Source organism: Scomber scombrus, chromosome 15 (genome assembly GCF_963691925.1).
Source record: "Scomber scombrus chromosome 15, fScoSco1.1, whole genome shotgun sequence".
NCBI classification, from domain to species: domain Eukaryota; kingdom Metazoa; phylum Chordata; class Actinopteri; order Scombriformes; family Scombridae; genus Scomber; species Scomber scombrus.
Genome location: NC_084984.1, coordinates 23,569,531 through 23,590,002, shown reverse-complemented (window position 1 = coordinate 23,590,002; position 20,472 = coordinate 23,569,531). Strand labels below are relative to the sequence as shown.

The 20,472-nt window shown below is 36.1% G+C and overlaps 1 protein-coding gene across 1 annotated transcript; it reads right to left on the bottom strand.

Moving 5' to 3' along the window:
- Window positions 1-754: 754 nt before the first annotated feature.
- Window positions 755-19,486, bottom strand: lin54 (lin-54 DREAM MuvB core complex component). The gene is made up of 14 exons (XM_062434572.1): window positions 19,381-19,486; window positions 14,693-15,444; window positions 11,532-11,643; window positions 11,305-11,435; window positions 8,617-8,772; window positions 8,066-8,267; window positions 7,400-7,473; window positions 6,640-6,837; window positions 5,873-5,964; window positions 4,683-4,754; window positions 4,255-4,357; window positions 4,022-4,159; window positions 2,693-2,895; window positions 755-1,720 (listed from the first exon to the last, which is right to left on the bottom strand). Exons 2-14 carry the CDS (start codon window positions 15,413-15,415, stop codon window positions 1,519-1,521), a joined length of 2,406 nt encoding a protein of 801 aa, XP_062290556.1. The 5' UTR covers window positions 15,416-15,444; window positions 19,381-19,486; the 3' UTR covers window positions 755-1,518.
- Window positions 19,487-20,472: the final 986 nt, after the last annotated feature.

Below are 20,472 nucleotides of genomic sequence, written 5' to 3'. Positions count from 1 at the left end.
CAACTCTATTACTATAAATACTGCATGAAGAAGTTAGTTTAGAGCACATAAGCAACCTTTAATGATGGCTCTAACCTAAATGAAAGGGACAGTTTGAAGCTTTAAATGATATTTGATAATATTTAATAATTTATTTTGATACTTTTTGATATGTTAACTTAAATTTGAGGGGAAATCTGGAGGTTTTTTCTCACATTTTATAGATAAATTTATATCAAAAATCAAGAAAATACTCCACAAATGAATCAAAATAATAAAATTAATAATAATAAAGTCAGTTGCAGCCTGGGTGACGTCAGACCAGCGTTTGGACGGATCAGCTAACTGTAATCTTCCTTTTTTTTTCTCGTTGTTCTTACATTGATTTTTTTCATCTCCTCTAACTTTCAATACACCACATATATTATAATAAGTCTCAATTATCTCTAGATTCATGGTGTTTTGTTGTGTTTGCTTTAAATATACAAGAAGCATTAATTAACCCCCGAGCACTACAGCTACAGCACCAGAGGATGTTTTCCATAAAGAAATGTGTAGCTCCCCTATTCTGAGCTTCTGAGTAGTATATGTGTGTGTCTAATGCATTATGTGTGTGTGTGTGTGTATAAAAAATCTAGGATTTGCCTCTACTCATTTTCATAGAAACGATTTAGCCTAGCCTCGGTTAATAACAGTTTTTGTAGCACTAAATAAAATTTAAAAAAAAAAAAAAGCCACACAATATTAGCAATGATGATCACAATGATTACAAATATATGTCAAAATAAATATTAAAAAAAAAACAGGGGAAAAAAGGAGAAAAAAAAGATACAGGTTCCGTTTTATCTACTAAAAAACAAAACAAAAAAAAAGCACAAATATACTGATTATACATAAAAATTACAGGCTTATTTTTTTTCTCCCCCTCCCACAAAATAATAATAACAAAAAATACAACAACTCAAATTTAGGAAAGAAAAGAAAAGAAAAATAGAAAAAAAATGGAAGAAAACGTTTGAAAGTTTGAAGATAGAGCCTTTTGTAGAGGGGTGAAATAAAGTGAAAGACTTCCTTTTTTTTAAGCACTACCTTATTCTGAGTCTGTTCTGTCCTTTACAGCCAGAATAATTCATTAATGTGAAGGCGTTTTTTATTTTCCTATCAGAGGCATTTCTAGCTCTGTCCATCTGTCCTTCAAGTTACTTTAAAAAGTAGGTGAACAGTGCAAATGACTGTTTATTATTCCATCTGGGCCAGCACGAGGGGGAGTCCCCGTCTACTCCCCTTTTAGGGGGGAAGAAGGTCATTGTTCTGTTCTGCCTTCTGATGAAGGAGACGACCCGTTTCCCCCCTGCAGGAGAGAGCGAGCGAGAGAGAGGAGAGAGGTTGCAGAGTAATCCATGACTCTCCCTCTCTCTCTCTTTTTCGCCCCCCACGTCCTGCAATAAGTTGCTGGTTGGCGGGTGGGTTTATTTTTTTAAGGAGGGTGTGTGGCGGGGAGAACCAGAGCACCAGAGTAGCAGCGTGCTCCGCTCAGCTTTAGCAGTTGATGGAGGCGCAGTCCGCTTTGGCTTTCCCCGCCGAGCTGATTATCCTCATGAGGCAGTGTCCGAACTCCTCCAGGATCATCCGCTCCGCCTCCACCTGAGGCTGATGGGCGTGCTCCGCCTTCTTCGCCTGTTCCAGCAGACACTCGCACGTCGCCTCGAGCACCTCCTTCGTCACGAACGTGTACGGAAGCCTGCGAGGAGGGGGAGGGGGAGGGGGAGAAAGGAAACAAGGCCTTAGAGAGTTACGGAGCAGTTACACGCAGCTGCAATCAAATGTCAGTAATGGGTTTATTCTCGTCGTGATGAAACGACAGATAATTATCAGCAACTATGCAGCTTTACGGAGCTTTATAGTGAGTTTCAGCTCACTGCTACTTTAATGTTTTGATTCACTCTCATAGTGTCGTTTTCAGAGAAAAAGCAGTTTGTTTGTTTATTGTCTTTTATTTCATTTTATTATACTTTATCTCATCTATATATTTTCATCATCTCCTTACTGTATTTCATTGTCCTCTACCTTCATCTTTTCACGTGTTGCGTGTCTTGTTTTGTATTGTGCTGCTTTTGCTTCGTCTCTCAAAGCGCACAGTTTACAAAGCTGTGTTTTTAAAAAGGTGCTATATCAATAAAGTTATTATTATTAAAACAAACTGCAAACAGACACAGTTAGCTGTACACTAGCTTGTGAACATAGCGGAGCATTTAGCAGCTAAAGAGCCTGATATTTCCCCTTAGGAGTTGACAGCAAAAATAAATGTTAAGACTTAAATTGATCAGAAATGACTGATAATGTTGATAAAGTGTAAAGAAGCAACTGTCTGCTAAACAAGTTTGCCATATAAACTTTATGACATATACACACTTAATAAATCAATTAATGCATGTTTAGGTAGAAAGAAAGATGAAGATGTGTGACAATGAACAACCATTACTTCATTTTTATATTCACTCTCTTTTCAAAAAAAACAAATCAATGAGCTGAAAGACACTCAAAGCTTTAGAGTCATGTGATAATCGTCTGTGAGGGAATAAAACAAATGATATGTCTTTTCTCTTGTCTATTACTCTCAATACTTTTAGACTCAAAGCCTTGAGCCTATTCATTCCTAAAAAAGCAAGTCTTTAAAAATGATTTCCTCTGGTTCCTGTTATAAAAACATTACCTCCCACTTCCACTTGAAATAACCGGCGTCGTCCTCATCAGCAGGTCTGAGATCTGCGACGACAGTTTGGTTTTAGCCGCCGTCTGCTGCTGGACTCTCACTTCCGCCGCGTCGGCCAAATGCATCAGCGTCTTCCTCTCCGGACTCTCTTCAAAGTTCTTACAGCCGATGCACTTACAGATGGACGAGCACATGATCTTCGCCTTGGAGGTGAAAAAGGAGGAGAAGATTGTTAACAGGTTGTTTTTAATCAATCAATCAATCAATCAATCAATCAATCAATACTTATATAGCAGTTTTAATTCAGCTTAATGTAGTTCAAAGTGCTACAAGTGTAGACAAAGGACAACGTAAAGAAAAGGAATAAAAATGATAAGGGAACAAAAACAAATTAAAAAGAAAAAAGAAATGAGATCAATGCATGCAAGAGAAAATAAGAATGATAAAAAATGTTAAATGTTTTTTTTAAAGATAAATAAATAGAAAAAAGAGAATAAGAGAAAATGTTCATTAAAAGAAAAACAACTAGGTTAAAATAGATTTAAAAAGTCAAAAAAGTAAAATGAGCGGTAACATGTTAAAATAAAGAGAAAATAAAAAGAATAAGCGAGAAGAAAGAAGAAAAGAAAAAAAAGTTTAATGTAAGGGGCGACTGTGGCTCAGGAGGTAGAGCGGTCGTCCTCCAATTGGAAAATTGGCGGTTCGATTCCCGGCTCCTCCAGTCTACATGTCTACATGTCTACATGTCGATGTGTCCTTGGGCAAGACACTTAACCCCTAATTGCTCCCGTTGCTGTGCCAACGGTGTATGAATGCGAGTGAATGGTTAGCTTCCTCCTGATGTGCAGGCACCCTGCGTGGTAGCTGCCTGCCATCAGTGTATGAATGTGTGTGAATGGGGTGAGTGAGTTGTAGTGTAAAGCGCTTTGAGTGGTCGAAAAGACTAGAAAGGCGCTATATAAGTACAATCCATTTACCATTTAAGTTAGAGTTAAAAAAAGACAAAACAAACGAAAAATGAATAAAAAAAGTTTTAAAAACAGATTTTATTAAAAAGCTAGACTAAAACTAGGTTAAAAAAGAGATTAAAAGACAAAATAAAAAAATCAATAAGGAGATAAAACATAAGCAGGTTATTATTTATTATATTTTGGTCATTAAACTCTAACACACATGTATAAATAAAGTAAATAATCTTATGTTTTTTTGTTCCTTGTCCTCAATCTCCATTAGAAATAGTGACAAAGAAAGTCTGTTTTATTTATAGACATCATGGAGTAAGAGAGACAAGCAAAAAGAAGAGAAAAGAAAAGAAAGAGGTAAACGTACCTCGTAGCATTCGCAGTAGTTCTTCAGGCAGCCCGATCGTTTGCAGTTACAACCTTTACTGTGTCGCCGGTCCGACTCGCCTTCTTTACCTTTACCGATTTTAGGTTTGAAGGCTTCTGGATTTCGGTCCAAACACGTCTTTGAAAAAACAAACAGATTTTAAACCTCGAATCATCTGATTTGACACATAAAAAAATATCTCCAATATATCTCCAAAAACTTCCCAACGTTACCTTTATAGCTTTGAGACGTTCGGTTTCATGTTCCAGGTTATTGAAACAGTTATTACAGTTACAATTATTGCAGAACTCTCCGTTTGCAAAGCAGTCGCAGTATCTAAAAAGAGAGAGAAAGAAAGAAAGAAAGAAAGAAAGAAACAGAGCTTTACTTATTAAAACTACCAACATGTGCAACAGGTGGTGGCATCGCAGCTCTCTACTCTATTAGGAATAAAAAGTTACGCCTAAATTAATCACACACAAAAGAAGAAGGAACTAAATAAAATGGCAGTAATAAATAAAGGAATAAGAGCAGAAGTTATGTTCTTGATTGCACATGTCGGCACATTCGAGGTGCATACACAGAATACACCTTGATAAGCTTCATCTACACACTTCAGTCAAATGAATAAATAATAATAATAATCTGCAGTGATACTTACAGTTTGAGACACTGTGACTTGGTGCAGTTGCAGGGTTTTCTCGGTCGTGACGTCGATTCTGCCGTTGACAATCTGTGTGTGCAAATGAATAATATTACTTAGATTAAAATTAAAATACAACAGTTAAACCAGTTAATTGGTACATTTAAAAAGAAGCACATGACATGCACATTTACAGGTTTATATTTATATTCTGTGGCTCAACTGGAATATACGGTATTTGTGTGATTTATTAGGTTAAAAAAAACTCTTTATTTATCTTCTACTGTTGCTTTCTGCAGCTTCAGGAAGCTTCTCCTCAGGATACTTCAACCTGCTCCGTAACTTATGTTAACAAACAGTAGGAGCAGGATTTCACTTCTTTATGTTTATATGAGGTCTTGTACATGTTAGATCTGAAATATGCGAGAGGACAACATGAACAACCTGTGGAGCAACCTTCGCAACAAACAACACGGATCTGACATCATCACGAGGAAAAAAGTGGAGATAACTCAAGTTTTGGACCTTTGATCGATGTTTAACATAGAAATCTGACATTATAACAATATATTTAAACCACAGAAACATTGTTAATAAGTGTGTTAAAAGCATAGTGTATCCTACTTTAAGAGATTACCTCAGTTTGTATTTTAAATATAATATAATCTAAAAATATGATTCATTCATTTGTATTTGAGTTAAACATCCAGACACATTTTAAGGCATCAAAATAATCTGATTTGAATGAGATAAGATGAGTTTTTTTGGACTTGATTTGATTATTAGACCTTTAAAAAAAACAAACAGAAAAAAAGGGGTAGGACTAGAAACGTTCCTTACTTCATCCTAAACCCTTTTCAAACATTGAATGGTCATTTTGTTGTTTATCTAAAGTCATTTTGCTGTAATTCCTATTTTTTTATATTTTGTTCCCTTTATATTTTGTTATTTTAACATGTTCATATAAATAAACTTATCAGATATGGTTTAAAAAATAAAATAAAATATACCACAAATTTCAAACAACTTCCTTCTCCTTCACTAAGAAATACAAAATCTATGAATATGCTTTTTTGTTTGCTTGTTTCCGTTGTTTAACTACTCAGTATTCTCAGTGTTTGTGCACTTAAGGTTTTTAAGTTGGCTGTTCTGTCCCACATTAAACAGGAAAGACTAAAAATCAACAACATCTTCATATTCCTCCTCACCCGTTGAGCGGTAATCTGGCCTGAGTCTGGATACCAGTGGACGGGGGGAAACCAGAGCTGCTGGCGAGGGTCACGAACGGCGACTGCTGGAGCTACAAAGAGAAACAAAAAACCCAGAAAACATCAGAAAAGCTCAACATGTAAGACCAGAGTATAAGGGTCAGGGATATTATAAGGGTTGGCAAGATCAGCAATTAAAAACATGTTTAAAAATAGTTTTAAAAGCAGCATCAGGTTTGTTAAAATGTTGGTTTTATATAATTTGAAATGACATTTGCACCATTTTTTAACCAAAAGTAAGACTGAATGCTCCTGAAAATGGTGTAACCACAAAAGAATGATAAATATTACATATTTTATCACCTACAGTGTATTTAAGTGGACTTATACTAATAATGACTTCATTTAAAACATCTGATCTCCATGATTCCCCAGATGAAATGTAATATTTAGAACAATTGTATTCCATTACCTTTATGTAAGATCATGCCAAACTAGTTGATATGGTGTTTTATTGAGAATTTACTGTTTTTAAGCACATTTAAATTTTTTATGGTTACACCACTTAGACATTTTTGCCATAATTCTCTAATATATTCTCTCAAAATGGATTAAAAGCAGAAATTTGATGCTGAATCCACAAAAAAGAAGAATGTGTGTTATTCATACGTTTATTTTCACATTTGAACCCCTTTAAATTTAAACTAAACCACATGGACACAATAAAAACATCATTGACCCTTATATAAAATAAAACCACCACTAACCTGTGTGACATATTGTGCTGGAACCACCGCGTAGCCAACGTTCCCGCCTCCGGGAGCCGGCGCCAGGACGGTTCCTGGAGGCAGGTTGGTGAAGTTGGGCTGGATCTGCGGTAGCGGCGTCGCGGGCATGATGAGGCGCTGCTGGGTCTGATTGGTGGTGACGACTTGTGTTGCTGATGTTAAAGGTTTAGGAACCACCTGGGGGGGGGTAAAGCCCATTAATAAAGCTCAGAAAATGTCTAATTGAGTAAATATTAAGTGTTTAGAGGATATAAAACATGTTAATGGAATATAAACTCAGTAGGTTCTGAGATCTACAACTGAAATCAGCCCCAAATGTGAATATTTAGGGTAAAAACTTTTCTCTTTTCATGTGCTTATGATTGAGTTATTTTATAAAAGCACTTTAAATTTTAATCTTTCATTTGCACTGTTGATTCTTTTTAACAGTTTTAAAGCAAATCAATATTTTATGACGCACTCTCATTTTTTATGCTCTTTTTTTAAGTCTAGCTTTTTGTTTTCTTATTTATTATAATTGGGTTTTCTTTTCATTTTAATTGTATGTTTTATTCATTCCAATTTTTATTGTTTAATCATCTTATCATTGACTTAAAACATTTCTTTTTAATAGATCCTTTTGTCTTTTAAGTATTTTCTTACATGTTTTACGTTTTGTTTGTGTTGTGTCTTCATAAATTAAATGCATTATTATTGTTATATATATATAAATAAAGCATGTCTTGCCTATAAAAGTTACCTGTTTAATGGTCTGTGCCGGGACGATTGGGACAGACATCCTCACTGCTCCTGTACTCACCACCATCGGTTTAGCTGCAAGATTAAAACATCGTAAGTTTCCCCAAGAAGAGCTTGAAGGACTTTTACATCTTTAACCCAAACACACACTGTTCATATTCAAACCATTCACACGTATACCTGAATAATTACTCTCTTAAATACAGGGTTCCCACACATTTCTACCACTTTTCCATAACTATTCCATAATATTTGACCCCATTTCCATGATTTAATTTAAGTAGTTTAACAAAGGTAGGCCCACTTATAACAGGTTTTGCAATTACATCCCAGAGCAAACATTTGGCCCCAGATCGCAAATTAGAAGATATTAAAAAGCTAAATATAGAAATTGATGATTTGTATATTTATATTAAATGAATCTATTATTAGTATTTTAAGTATTTTTTGCATTTTTTATTAAATATGAGTCAAGAAGTTGAAATATTAGTAGTTTTTGTTTATTCTGAGTCACATTGGGAGAAGTCATCGAATGTCAGGCTGAAAGTATTTAAGGTGTTTTTACGGCTCTGAAATGTAAAAATGGGTAAAATCTGACCCTGAACAGTATGTAAGGGTTAAGCATAACAATAGAAAGATTTGTTAATGTGTTAATTAATGAGGTCACCTGTCTGTAAGGAGCTGGTGCTGGGACCGCTGGGTTGTCCCGTGCTGCTGGCGGTGGTCGCTGTGACCAGGCGGACGTAGTGGAAGCGGCTTCCTGGGACCTGAATCTGCTGCACGTTGGGCTGCGTGGCCAGAGGGATGATGGTCTTGAACTGGGAGCCGCCCATTCCTCCCACCGCTACAGACTGCACCGGTTTCATACCCTGAAAGTGTTAAAAGTACAGAACTTTTGTACAAAGACTTTTGACATCTTTTAATAAAACAGACACAGCTAACAGCCATCACATACAACTGCTACTGAGAAGTCTCCAAAAAGCTTTTAATTATGTAATTAGGGAATATCTGATCTTAATAATTAGAGTTACAATGGAAAATAAAAGAGAGAGAGAGAGAGAGAGAGAGAATTGTCCAAAAAGCTTTTAATTATGTAATTAGGGAATATCTGATCTTAATAATTACAGTTACAATGGAAAATAAAAGTTAGATTATACATTTACTCTCTGTAAATAGCCAAAAGGTGATGACGCTTCCTCGTCTGTGCTTCGATCGTACCTGTGCGGCGGTCTGGCTCGTTGCCACCTTGACCGGAGATCCAGATGTGGACTGCTGGACTGTGAGGATCTGCTGGCCGAGTGCTACGTTAACGGGCAACGCTACGGACTTCTGAGAGGCGTTGGAGGTCGGCGACGCCACGGACACAACGGTCACCTGGAAGAGACGAACACGGAGAGAGCGGGACTGTCAGTAAATAGTCGGTCAGAGGGGCGTGTTGGATGGTTTAATAGCTTCAGAAACACACACACACACACTCTTTTAATGTGACTGTTCAGCTGTGCGGAGGTGAGAAAGGAGCCAATGATAGAACTTTTCTGAACTTTTCATCTCCTTTTTGTCACTGTACAAACGAGCGCAACACTATGAATGTCTTCCAAGAAAGTCTAAAAATGTGTGCTGTCAATCTCGTATTCATCTATAAATGACAGGAACGTCTGTCTATCTGTTTGTCCAGTTGTCTGTCTGTTATTCGCATATCTCTCGAGTAAGTGCAGTGCCAAGTTTGACGTTGTTTGGATAAGAAATGTAAAAGATATAGATAAATATATCAGACAGAACGTGAACTTTTGTTGTGTAATTGTAACAATGAGCATTGAAACACATCAAACCAACAATACAGTAAAAACACACGCAAAAACAGATTTTCAACAGGCACTGCACTAGTTTAAACAATATTACGCCTCCCTCCTGTCTATGATAGTAATTTTACGTGTTTTTATACATGAAGTAGAAATTCTAAACACAGCTCTCAAACAATCAAGAATTAAATCTGCGTTTCAGAGACTGAAGACAGTTTTGACATTCAGATTTAAGTATAATGGACTTCTCTCATGTTGGTTACACCTGCTGCTTTTCCTGCTGTAACAAGTCATAATGTTTTCAACCATCTTCCATCAAATTCTCACTTGCTAAGATAACTTTTTCATAAGATTTAACGTTATCAATTTATGGATTAGTTTCTCTCACCTGGTTTGTTTTTAAACAGTTACAACAGACGCTTAATAAGTACATTTAACTACTGTTATGTAACTGCTTTTTATGTCAGAAGTGACTAAAGATAGTTTTAATAGTCAGATTTAAGTACGAGACCTCTCTCATGATGGACATTTTAACTTCTAAAATACAAATATAAATACTCGTTACATCATTGCAGAGTAGGTTTGTCAGCTTACATGTAATATTTTTAAAGTTTATTAGTTACACCTGCTGCTTTTCCTGCTATAAAAAGTCAAAATAGATAGATATTAAGATTTAGGGGTATCAATCTAATACATAGCTTTTTCCCCATATGGAAAAAACTATGTCTTTTAAATGTTACAAAAGATGCTTAAAATGAACATTTAAGTACTGTTTTTTTTTATCTGCTTTTCTGTTTTTATTGTTTATTATTGTTGTTATTACATATTATATTATTTTATATTGTTACTATTAGTTTGCTATCACAGTCATTATATTTTCTGTAACAGTGTGAAATTTTAATATTTTTTAGGTGGGTTTCTGCCTCTTCCTGCTCTGTATATTGTTTGTTCTTTGTCATTTTTAGTGTATTTTTATTTAAATTGTGCACACAAAAAAAGCTAAACTAACTAAACATTTACCAAAAGTTGGGAAAGATTTGTTTTCAATCAAAGCATGAAAAAATAAAGCTCAGTAATGTTAAAGCTGGAATGCATGATATTTGTCTCCCCCTTGTGGAAGTGCGAGTAATTACAAAAACACTGTCGGCGCCTGCGTACAGGTTAACTCAACCCCCCCAATCTCCCACCTCCTCCGTCCCCAAGAGCGCTCTGTTAAAAGCAGAGGGGTAAAAAAAAAAAGTAAGATGATGTAATTATCTATTTGTAAGCTATTTTCTGCTTTAGAAATGTTTATACTTGCAGCACTTCCTGTCCACCAGCACACCGATGTCACCGCCGACATCAGATGTAAAAACTCAGCGGAGCGTTAAAACACAGAGACGCTGCTTATCTGGCCGTAAAAGTAACTTAGTCAGCATTGTTTGAGTTCGTTTGGTGAGCACTTAAATGTGACACACGTTCATTTATATGTTTAAAAGTTCAGCACTGCTTGTGTACGACACTTATATTTATTGTTCTTTATTCCTCTTATTAGGTAGGGGAACTTTATTGATCCAGCTAGGGGGGAAATTCAACATTGGCACAACAGTATTCTTCAAAAAGTGATAAAAAAACAACATAATATATACAATAAAACAATAAACATACAATACATAAGTGGGAGTGGGAGGTACTGGGAGCTTTGGGGTTGAACAGTCTGATGGCTGATGGTATGAAAGAGGCCCCCAAGCACTTTGAGGCATGTGCTCTTTCTATTTTTACTATCAACTTTGCTGCTGCAATACTGTAAATTCCCCCACTGTGGGACTAATAAAGAAATAAACTATCTTATTTTAATGTTACATATAAGCAGAAATAACATCTTATAAAATAAATACGCTAATATTGGTCTAAAATCACCTAATATTGGTCTAAAAATGTCTAATATTGGTTTAAAAGGGTGTAATATTGGTTTAAAAATGTCAAATATTGGTCTAAAAATGTCAAATATTGGTTTTAAAACGTCTTAAACTTGTTGGTATTGAAGTTATATAATGTTGCAGTAACTAACATAAAAGGTAAAAATCTATGTTTATTTAGTAACTGAGTAATAGTGTGTATATTTTACTTTGCTGGGGGTCTTCAGGGGCGAGATGGCGATCTTTTTGCCGGGGAGACTCTGTATCGTAGTGTTGTGAGGCTCCGACAGAGTGATGGTCCTCGGAGGCATCACCTGAGAGTTCTGGGTCAGGACTCGACCTGCAAATAGACGACACAGGATTTAAGAAAATGTAGTTTAATTACAGCAGAAAGAGAATAAAAACTGTTGTGACATACACTGGGAATTTAACGTACCTGCTATGATGGGACTCACTGACGTCTGAGGGCTCAGACCTTTACTGTTAACCGTTTTCGTGATGATGAATTTGATCGGTGCAGCTGAGGATGTCGGCGTTTTCTTCGCGATCTGTGGAGATGTTCAGTTATTCGTTAATGTTTTAATTTTATTCACACTTTCACAACTGTAATGCCACTTTAATTTCTATTGTCTAACCAACGTTGCCCTCGACTCCAAGTGGAAAATTACAGCCACAAATATTTTCTTTCTTCTGTGTTTGTTTTGTTTTGTTGTGTTGATGCACTGGTAGCATTTTTTTCTATATCTTCTGATATGACTCGGGTAACTCAGCTCAGTTTTAGCAGATTCAGACCTCAAATGTCATGGCTCGGCTTTATAATCTGTGTACCAAACTGTCTGAACTTACTGGATTCATCCTTCTTCTAGTAGATTTATTTTACACACTCTTACTTTTATGCTCCTTCACTATAAAGGAAAGAGTCTTACAGCTGTTCATCTGATTGACCTCACACTTGTTGGGTTTATTGCTGAAGACTCAAAGGAGTGCTGTGCCAAATGTGAAGTTGTTCGGATGAGAAATGTTAAAGATAATCATTAAAAGTAAAAAAAAATATATAGTGGATTTTGACAGTTTTGACTTGACTAAAAAAAACACAAAGAACAACAAATGTAAGGAAAGCTTATTGAGAATATTTATGTAATGAGTTGTGGAAATAAAATTAACATCAGCTAATATATCATTATCATTATTTTTTTTAAACTTGGTTTTAGTCTAACTTTTAATAAACTTTATCTCTTATCTTATTTATTTTTCTTATTCATTTTACTTTATTTATTTATTTTCTCTTGTGTGCAATAGTCTCAATCTTATATTTGTTTTGTAATTTGTTCTTAGTTTCTGTTCTCGTCTTATTATCAGCTCGTCAATCACCTGTGAAGCACTTTTAACGTGATTAACCTGAATGAAAGCTGCTATATAGATAAAGTTTGATTGATTGATTTACCGGTATACGGTTTATCACTGAACTGTTCAGTATTTCCTGCATCATGAGATCATGTGTGAACGAGAGCAGGGATCCATATTCTGGTAAATCTGTACCACTAATTTCCCACCTTAAAGATTTAAGTGAAAATGCCAGTTCAGCTGTAACGGGAATTAAACCTATAACACTGCAGGAATAAATAAGCACATAAAGGGATTACATGGAGCGAGCAAACCAATAGACTCCTCTGATGACGTTATTTGAATCCTGTGCTATTGTTTACAGCTGCCTTATCAATACTGTTGTTATTGATTTGCTTTGAAAACTTGTTGAATATTAAAAACATTACAAGAACAAAAACACCAGACAAAGCAGCTCTTGTCCGTCATGTTTCTGTAAATAATAAAGCATGACTTCAAATGTGTAGACGCACTTTCGGTCTTCTTCTTCTTCCTCTTCTGTTAGTTTTACAGCTTTTGACATCAATAACGTTGGATCTCTTTAAATTAAATTAACCCTTAGGCAGCAGTGGAAAATGACGTGAAGATTATTCTTTTTATTTACTTTGATGTTACTAGTTATCTCATTTACACCTAAGTAAACATTTCCACAACATTTTTTTTGTTGTATCTCCACCAGGATACATTGCCCCTATTAAAGTATAAAAAAAATTGTATATATGTATGCACCCCCTGTGCACGTTGCCTGTTTAAGGGTTAAATTAAAGAGTATGGTCACGATCTGCTCTGTGTGGAAAGTGCCTTCGGATAACTTTTGTTATGATTGTTTGATTTTAATTGAATAAATGTTGCATGACTGTCCTTTGCCTCATCTATTCCAGCTCTGCAATGTTATTTATGAAAAGGTGCAAAAGACGGAAATATTCCTCAATGTTGCTGCATGTGTGAAACGTGCCTGAAAGTTTATCACAGTAATTTAAAAGTAACTATGACTGTGTCCAAAATCACTCCCTTATTCACTCATTCACTGCTCCCTAGATAAATAAAGTTTACTCAATAGTGAGCAGAAAATCAAGTGTGTGACGTTAGTTTTCACATCTTTAAAATGTGGACTATTTGAGAGCTCTATATCGTGGAGATATTTACACACTCAGCATTCAGACACTCAAATAAAATGGAAGAGGGTAAATGTAGAACACTATATGGTAAATAGGTAAATAAGGAGTGATTTCAGACAAAGCCCATGTGTGACAGTGTCTTTAGTGCCAGCCTTTAAAAGAACAACAGTTGTTTCTTCCGACCCAGCAGGGGAGCAAACTCAGCAGATTAACATGTGTTTTGTGCTGCTGAATCATGTGTTTACAACCATCAGCTGTTCTCAAATGTTCCTCCTTAAAGTCAGCTTAGAGCATCACTTTAATGTTTAGTCTTTCAACACTCATCTGTGGATGGAAAACACTCCTACAGTCATATTTCTTGTTGCAAATAGTTAAAAGCTAATAAACTGATTGTAAACGACATGTATAATTTTATTGGCTAAAATTTGCAACAGTAATTTAGGATTACACCAATAATTTAACACCTTCATATATTACATCTCCCTCTCTCTCTCTCTGCTGGTAATCCTGTTTCTCCTTAACTTTCAACTATTAAATTTAAAAAATTGATATCAAAATTAAGAGCCTGATATTATTGGTCTATCACAGATATGTAGGTATCAGTATATATACTGTCCGATATGTGCTGAAATATATTTTTAAAGTTATATAAGCAGCTTTTTATGTATATTTGATCATATTTCTTAATTCAAGTTTAATATATTTTTTTGTTATTTTGTTAGTTATAGTTATTTATAATTATTGAATTCAAAGTGAAGTTTTACTGCTTCAGTGCTCTGGTGTCAGTTTATACAATTAAGTTTATTGTCAACTTGGAAAATATCACGACCTCCAATACAAAACTGTATCGTTGTGTTTGATAACTACATTTAAAAGGATCATTGCAAAAAAAATGTAAGTTTATATAAATATTCTTTACATATAAAACTACTGGCTGATGTATCAATATCAGAAGTTTTCCTACTCTTTAATATCAGCAACAGTCCCAAGAATCCAGTATCGTTCAGGCCCTAATATAAATATAATGCTTAAATTGGCTCATCATTGCAGCTCTTATCCCATTTATCCACAATAATTCAGAATAACTAAATATTACCTGCACAGTCTTCAGCTGCTGAGCCTGTAACGTGGTCAGCTGATTGCCGACGCTCCCCACCACCGGCTTCAGCTCCGACCTCCCGCCGATGGTCACAACTTTAAACTGCGGCGTCGGCGATTTGGCGTCTCCTGAAGTCTGTGCGATGCCGGGCTTGTTGCCGGTGTGCGGCAGCTGCAGCACGATCGGCTGCCCCGACTTCCCGATCGCCGTCACCAAAAGTTTCTGTCCTTCATGCTTGATGACTTGCGGCGCGTTGCCGGCAGATTTCGCCGCCTCGCTGGCTTGAGATGACGCCACCTTGTTGAGAATGATCTGATGGTTGGCGGCGGAGATGGTGAAGGGAGCCGTGAGCTTCTGTAAGCCGCTCGTGGTGATGCTCGTCCCCGTCACGCTGTCTGTGGTTTTGGTCGTTGTTGTTGATGTGGCCAAGGCCGGTTTGAGGGTGAGAAGAGGCGACGGCGCGCTCGAAATAGAGATGGGAAGCTGACCTCCGGCGGTGACGCTGTGTGTGGAGTCCGTGGAGGCGGTCAGAGCCTGAGTGTGATATGCTGGAGCGGCGTCCGAGCAGAGGGTCAAACTTTCCGAGGCCATCGGTGTGTCCGTCTCCATGGGGACTGACGTGTCGTCGGCGGGTTGGGGCTGAGCGACATCTTCTATGGCCTCGGTGTCCATGATCTCATCAGGAAGGAGGCTGTTGAGCTCTGGTGACACCACATCCATGCTGGCAGAGTCTCAGCTTTCTTTTGATCCTGGAAAAGAAAAAGGTTTCATTCATACACTACATCACTCATAATACTGCAGTACTTTTACTGTAATACTGCATACTACATCACTCATAATACTGCAGTACTTTTACTGTAATACTGCATACTACATCACTCATAATACTGCAGTACTTTTACTGTAATACTGCAGTACTTTTACTGTAATACTGCATACTACATCATCATAATACTTAAGTACTAGGGAGACTACATGTTGCTGAATAAAATTAATAAACATGTATAATGATGAGAATCCTTCAGACAGTGATGGCAGACTGCTTGCAAAGAGCTTTGCATGAAAAAAACAAGCAGTTAAATCTCCCAAATTAAAATCAGAATCATGTTTATTCGCCAACTAGCGAGAACAAGGAATTAAATGCGGTCCAGATGTCGACAGAAAAGGCAATAAACATGATCCTGAAAAACTGCAAATAAACACAAACAGTGTATGAAAGAGAGAGGGATGGTAATTTACTATGTGCCTGCATACTGACATGATTAAAACTGTGCGTGCAGAAAATAAATAAAAGTATAAAGACGATGTGCATGCATACTGACATAATAACAGCTGTGTGTTCCGCATTTTACTTAATTATATTTACAACTTAACATTTAATGGTATTTAAATGTTTTTTGTATTTTGCCATGTGTTGCTTTTATATTGTTTTCATGCATGTTTTGTTTTATGTAAAGCCTTGTTGTTGGAATGTGCTATACAAATACATTTGCCTTGCAGTATATACAAGTACAGGACTGTGCATGATATTGACGATTAAAACTATGTGTGTGTAATAAAACAGAATATAAACACTAATTTAGATAAATAGATGTAGAGTAACTAAACTGTGTGTGTATTAACAGAGTATATGTGCAGTTAGAAAATAAAACAATAAAATATATCTGCATGTACACAGTGCAGGACAAACATGAATGAGATATTGAGGTGGAGTTTGCATGTTTACAATCTTTCACTGTCCTTGTTGAAGATGGCTAGATAGCATGTATTTACAGCAGGAAAGAAACCCTTCTTTGATAACTTCACAGCAGCCTGAACATTAGCTTTTGCACTAAAAGTCGTTATATTTAATGAACAGAGGGGTGCACACAAGAGGCAGGTTTGATAACAACTAAAGAACTGTGTGTGTGCTATAAAGCAGAATATAAATACCAATATGAATATAAATATGTAAATATACATTTGAGTGTAAATAAACTGTGTCTGTGTGTGGGTGTCTATTAACAGGTTATATTTGTACAATTAGCAATTAAAACAATAAAATCTATACGCATGTACACAGCGCAGGACAGACATGAACGTGCTATACAAATAAACTTGCCTTGTAGAAAAGTAGAATATAAATACAACTATAAAGACTATGCGCATGCATACTGACATGATTAAAACTATAAGTGTGCAATAAAACAGAACAAACACCAATGTAGACATGCAAATATAAATCATATATATATATTTGAGTGTAAATAAACTATGTGTGTGTGTGTTAACAATTTATATATATGTAGAGTTAGCAATTAAAACATGAATCTCTATCTGCATGTACACAGTGTAGGACACAGTATACACAATATGAGTAAGAGTGGGATATTGAGGTGGCATTTGCATGTTTACTTTTACTATCCTTATTGAAGATGGCTAGTTACCATGTATTCACAGCCACACTTTGACGCCTGAATATTAGGGTTTTTTTGCACTAAAAGTTGTGATATTTAATGAACAGAGGGGTGTACACATGAGGCACAATTGATATCAAATAAAGAACTGTGTGTGTACAATAAAGCACAATATATATATACACAAGTATAAAGACTATGTGCATGATATTGACATGATTAAAACTATGTGTGTGCAATAAAGCAGAATATTAATACAATTTGATGCATACTGACATAATAATAAAAGCTAAAGAACTATGTGTGTGCAATAAAGCAGAACATAAACACAAATATAGACATGCAAATATAAATCATATATATGTTTGAGTGTAAATAACCAATCTCTGTGTGTGTGTGTGTATTAACAGGTTATATATATGTAGAGTTAGCAATTAACATTAAAACATTAAACTCTATCGCCATGTACACCATGCATGTACACAGTGTAGGACACAGCATACACAATATGAGTCATAATGAGATACTGAGGTGGAGTTTACTTTTACTATCCTTATTGAAGATGTCAAGTAAGCATGTATTCACAGCCCTGCTTTGACGCCTTTTGGCCCTAAAAGTCGTGATATTTAATGAAAGAGGGGTGCACACATACACACATAGGAGCCACGTTTTTTGTAGCGGTTAGTCTGACAGAGTCTGACAGCTGATGCCGGCTGAGCTAGGCCGCAGCTTCAACATTAATCCACCGAAACGCATATATGAACCCTTCCCACCCCATACTACACTACCACTACTACAACTACTACACACACTCATAGCTACCTGCTCTATCCACCACCGTCCTATAACACACACACACGTTTATATATAATAAACAGCGACACATTGCACTAAGAAAATGCACTTGAAATGGTGTTAAAACATCACACACACCACTCTATAAGAAGAGAAGAGGTCCTGGTTTAAAGGAGAGAGGAAAAGAAGTGTTACTATTTCAGGGTTAGGGTAGGATTTCGAAAGATCCGCCATTTTTACCTCGTCATCAGCTCTGTTAGCTCCTCTCGGCTAACACTGAGCTAAACAGAGAGAGGAGAGGAGACACTAAAGGGGGGAATGGGTGTTTTAGCATTATTAACCTTTATGTAGGTTAAAACTGTGCACAACATATGAGCTGGAGATGATTATCTGCCACCTAACTAACTCTCTCAAAACATATAAGCATTTTTTAAGGCTTTAACTTACTACAGCTGCACCTTTTATATCTATTAAACGACATTCACGACATAAATTATGGTGCTATAGTTCAACTCAGCTTGTTATAAATTACATCTTACTTTAAAACTAATGCAAGTGCTGCTAAGGTTATTTTTAAGCCCCATAAATAAATAAAAACAACACGAATATGATGCAATTTTTAACGCTTTAACTTTACTACAACTGTACCTTTTATATCTATTAAACGACATGTATAACCTACATGTAGGTGCTATTGTTCAAGTCACACAGTTATAAATGATATATCTTACTTTAAACATAAGGTAAGTGTTGCTAATGTTATTTTTAAGCCCCATAAAACAGACACACACGCGTATACGATGCATTTTTAAGGCTTTAACTTACAACTGCACCTTTTATATCTATTTAAGGACATTTAAAGCCTAAATTGTGGTGCTATTGTTCAACTTAGCGTGTTATAAATGACATATCTTACTTTAAACATAATGCAAGTGCTGCTAATGTTATTTTTAAGCCCCATAAAATAAATAAAAAACACATGAATAGGATGAGTTTCCCCAAAATGTCACGTAGGCTATAATATAGATGTTTAGACATGAGTATAGGCTGGCTTTGTGGGTTTATAGTTTAGTAACAGTGTATAAAGAGGTATAAAATGTGTTGTTATTGCTGCAGCTGTGCATCAAAACAACTCAATATATAAAAACGTAGAGCTCAGTTAGCTTTGTTTACTTTTTTAAGACGTTTAGCTTTATAAAAACATAACTGAGCCGTGTGTGGTTAATGTGACAGCTAGCTCACACTTTAAATACTATTATAATAGTATCCTCTTCATTTGCATCTACCTTTAATCATCATCATACTCCTCGTCCTCATCTTCGGACAACTGTACTAGCAGACTTGCTGAGCTTGCTAACCCTGCTGAGCTAGCAGCTAGCACTACATTATAATCTCTCAACATTTACCCCAAAAAAACAACACAATCTTTAACGTTACCGGAGGATAACGTGTAGCGGAACCCTTGGAATAGGTTCATGTAAATCGGGTGCTTACCCCCAGAGTTTTTGTGACGCCGAGCAAAGCTTCTTTTCCGAGACAAAACGAGGAGAAGGAGAAAAAAAAGGCGATTGTTCAAAATACCGCGCCGAGCGCCATTCCTGCACTGACATTTCACAGGCCGGCCACGCCCTCTGCGTGCTGCGTCACCGCTGCGTCACGCTTAAAGGCGAAGTAACATTTTGTAAACAAAACACAAGAACAGCTCATTTCCTATCAGTAGATTATCTTTTTTTAATAATATATATACAGTACTGTGCAAAAGTCGTAGGCAACCAACGTCATACAAATAGCAAATACAAGAACTATGTACACAACATTTTACATTATTATTTATTTATTTATATTTATAAATATTATTTATATTTTTTAAGTTTTTTATTTTATTGTCGTTGTATACATATGTTTTTTTGTTTTTTTGTCCTTATCTTTTTGAGCTGCTGTAGCAGTGAATTTTCCCCACTGTGGGATTAGTTTAGTTTAGTTTAGTTTATCTTTATTTGTTCAAGAGGGACAGTGTACATTAATGAACATTTATATATATAAAAAAATATGTAAATGCACCCAATTGTAGCCAAAAGGCTAGTTTTCATTGGCAGTCCCCCTGCCAGAAGGAGTAAGGCCATGCACATAATCAAATTTATCATCATCCTATTAATCACATAAAATAATTCATCATCAATAAAAGTTTATCTTATCTTATCTTATCTTAAATATTATTATTATAATAATCATTATAGCATTGCTAAAACAATGAATCTAATGGTGGCCTAAGACTTGACAGAGAGGACTGTGTGTCTTCACACAAGCACAGACAAGCACAGACACGCACAGACAACTCCGGGGGAAGAAGTTAAGGTTATCGAATGCATTAATAGTACATGAATGTTAATGGCTATAGGTGGATGGATAGCATGAGGGAGGGAGGAGGAGAAAAGAGAAAGGAGCTCAGTGCATCATGGGAGTCCCCCGGCAGTCTAAGCCTATAGCAGCATAAACTAGGAGCTGGTCCAGGACAAGCCTGGCCGGCCCTAATTATAAGCTTTATCAAAAAGAAAAGTTTTAAGCCTACTCTTAAATGTGGAGAGG